General features: G+C 55.3%; 1 protein-coding gene across 1 annotated transcript; it reads right to left on the bottom strand.

Annotated features, from left to right (window-relative positions):
* Positions 1-725: 725 nt before the first annotated feature.
* On the bottom strand, positions 726-1,557 carry CDA (cytidine deaminase; the record flags this gene model as incomplete). The annotated part of the gene is made up of 2 exons (XM_009697903.1): positions 726-839; positions 1,500-1,557. Coding segments are annotated over 2 exons (172 nt in total), but the record flags the coding sequence as incomplete, so codon positions are not given.
* Positions 1,558-1,735: the final 178 nt, after the last annotated feature.

Below are 1,735 nucleotides of genomic sequence, written 5' to 3'. Positions count from 1 at the left end.
TGCTTTTATTTCGCTGGGGCACAGGCAGTAATGCCCAACCCAGCGCCGGCCGGGAAATGTAACGCATTCGTTTTTCATCATTGTGCATAATTAAATTAATAGTACAGTCGGCAAAGAGCTTGACTCTGGAGACAGAAAACTCTCCAGAAGCCCCCCAAAACTCCTCTCCCTCTTCATCCCCACCTAACGGAATAAAAGCAAGAGAAACAAGCCAGAGAGAAGCAAAGGACATGCTGAGCATGATAACCGTCCAGCTCCAGCAAACTGCCTAATCTGAACTGGCTTATAAATAACTGCTGGGGTTGACAGAGCCGTTCCTTTTTGCTTTCGCTTCTCGTTTAGAGCTGAAGAATTCAGCATTTGCCCAAGCAGTGATTTTGCATCATTTGGGAGTGGTTTCTCTACCAACAAGCCTGAGCCTGAGCCGTGCATCAAACCTTTCTCCATTTGTGACCTCCCCCCTCGCCTACAGTGATATCTGGACCCTTTTTTCTAATAACAGGGAATTTCTGCTATTTGATTTCACCATTTCCCAGGGGCAAGGCAGGGCCGGCATCTGCGAACCGGTCCTGAATCAGAAGATGAGCCAGAGGAACGGGTAACTTAACACTATAATCGCATTTCCCATTGCATCGTCCCCAAAAAGCCGCTTACACGCCGGGGAAACCGGGGAAAACCATCCTCTCCCGCTGCCGAAGGGCAAAGGCCGGCGGCGGCCGCGCTGCTCACACCTTCTTCAGGTCCTCAGGGCCGAAGGAGAGCGGCAGCAGCTCCTCCAGCCTCTTGACGATATAGGTGCCGTCCGCTTTGGTCAGGTAGATGTCCCAGTCCGTGCCGAACTGGAGGAGAAGAGGGGGGAGAAGTACCCGATGCAAAACCTGCCCTCCTTCCTCAAATTACTGAAATAATCTTTTTTTTTTTTTGGCCGGGCTCACAGGGAGCATTCCCCTCCATTGCAAGTGTTTTGGGGTGGCTTTTCAGCATCACCACCCCCAAGGGGTATTTTAGGCTCAGATCCTGGGTTTTTACCCCCCCAGGGTAAGCCCCGGTCCTTCAGAACCTGCCAAATCCGGCCTTTGAGCCGAGTCCCGTGACCCATTAAATATTACCCACCCAAAAACGGGCTGCGGGTGCCAGGGTGCCTGTGGGGAGGGCGGCGGCGAGAGCGGGACGGGCTCCGCAGGGAACTTGGCTTTTGCAGGAAAACCCCCATTTTCAGGCTTGCCAGAGCCGGGGTGACGGCTCCGGGGCCAAACTCTGCACCCCGCAGCTCCCGGGAGGAATAAAACCCCCTGGGAAGGGCGAGTTAATGGATTACCACCAGGCACCTGCTCCCGTGGGACAGGGAGGAATACCCCTTTCCAGGTGGATAGAGCAATTTGAGGAGCCTGGAGCTGGCACTGGGGATGGGAGGCTGCAACCCCCCCTTTGCACCTCCGAGTGTTTTGGGGGGAGATGCCTGGGGTCAGGGGATGTGGGCCCCCTGTGCGAGCTGTCACCTCTCTCATCACTTGTCTGCAGGCGCCGCAGGGCACGATGAAGTGGTCCCCCATGTCACTGCCAAAGGAGAAGGGCACAGAGCTCAGTCTTGCGGCCGGCAGGGAGGGGGGAACGCCTGCAGAAGACCTTCACGCACCAATAAATACAGAGCCACAGCAGATTTTCCCCCCAATTCCTCCAAAAAACCATGGAAAAACCTGCCCCCACCCCCCAAACCGCTCAGGCTGCTGCAGCA

The sequence above is a fragment of the Cariama cristata genome, unplaced genomic scaffold (assembly GCF_000690535.1).
Source record: "Cariama cristata isolate BGI_N322 unplaced genomic scaffold, ASM69053v1 scaffold23943, whole genome shotgun sequence".
In the NCBI taxonomy this organism is placed as follows: Eukaryota; Metazoa; Chordata; class Aves; order Cariamiformes; family Cariamidae; genus Cariama; species Cariama cristata.
This window is presented reverse-complemented; position numbering and strand designations above follow the sequence as displayed.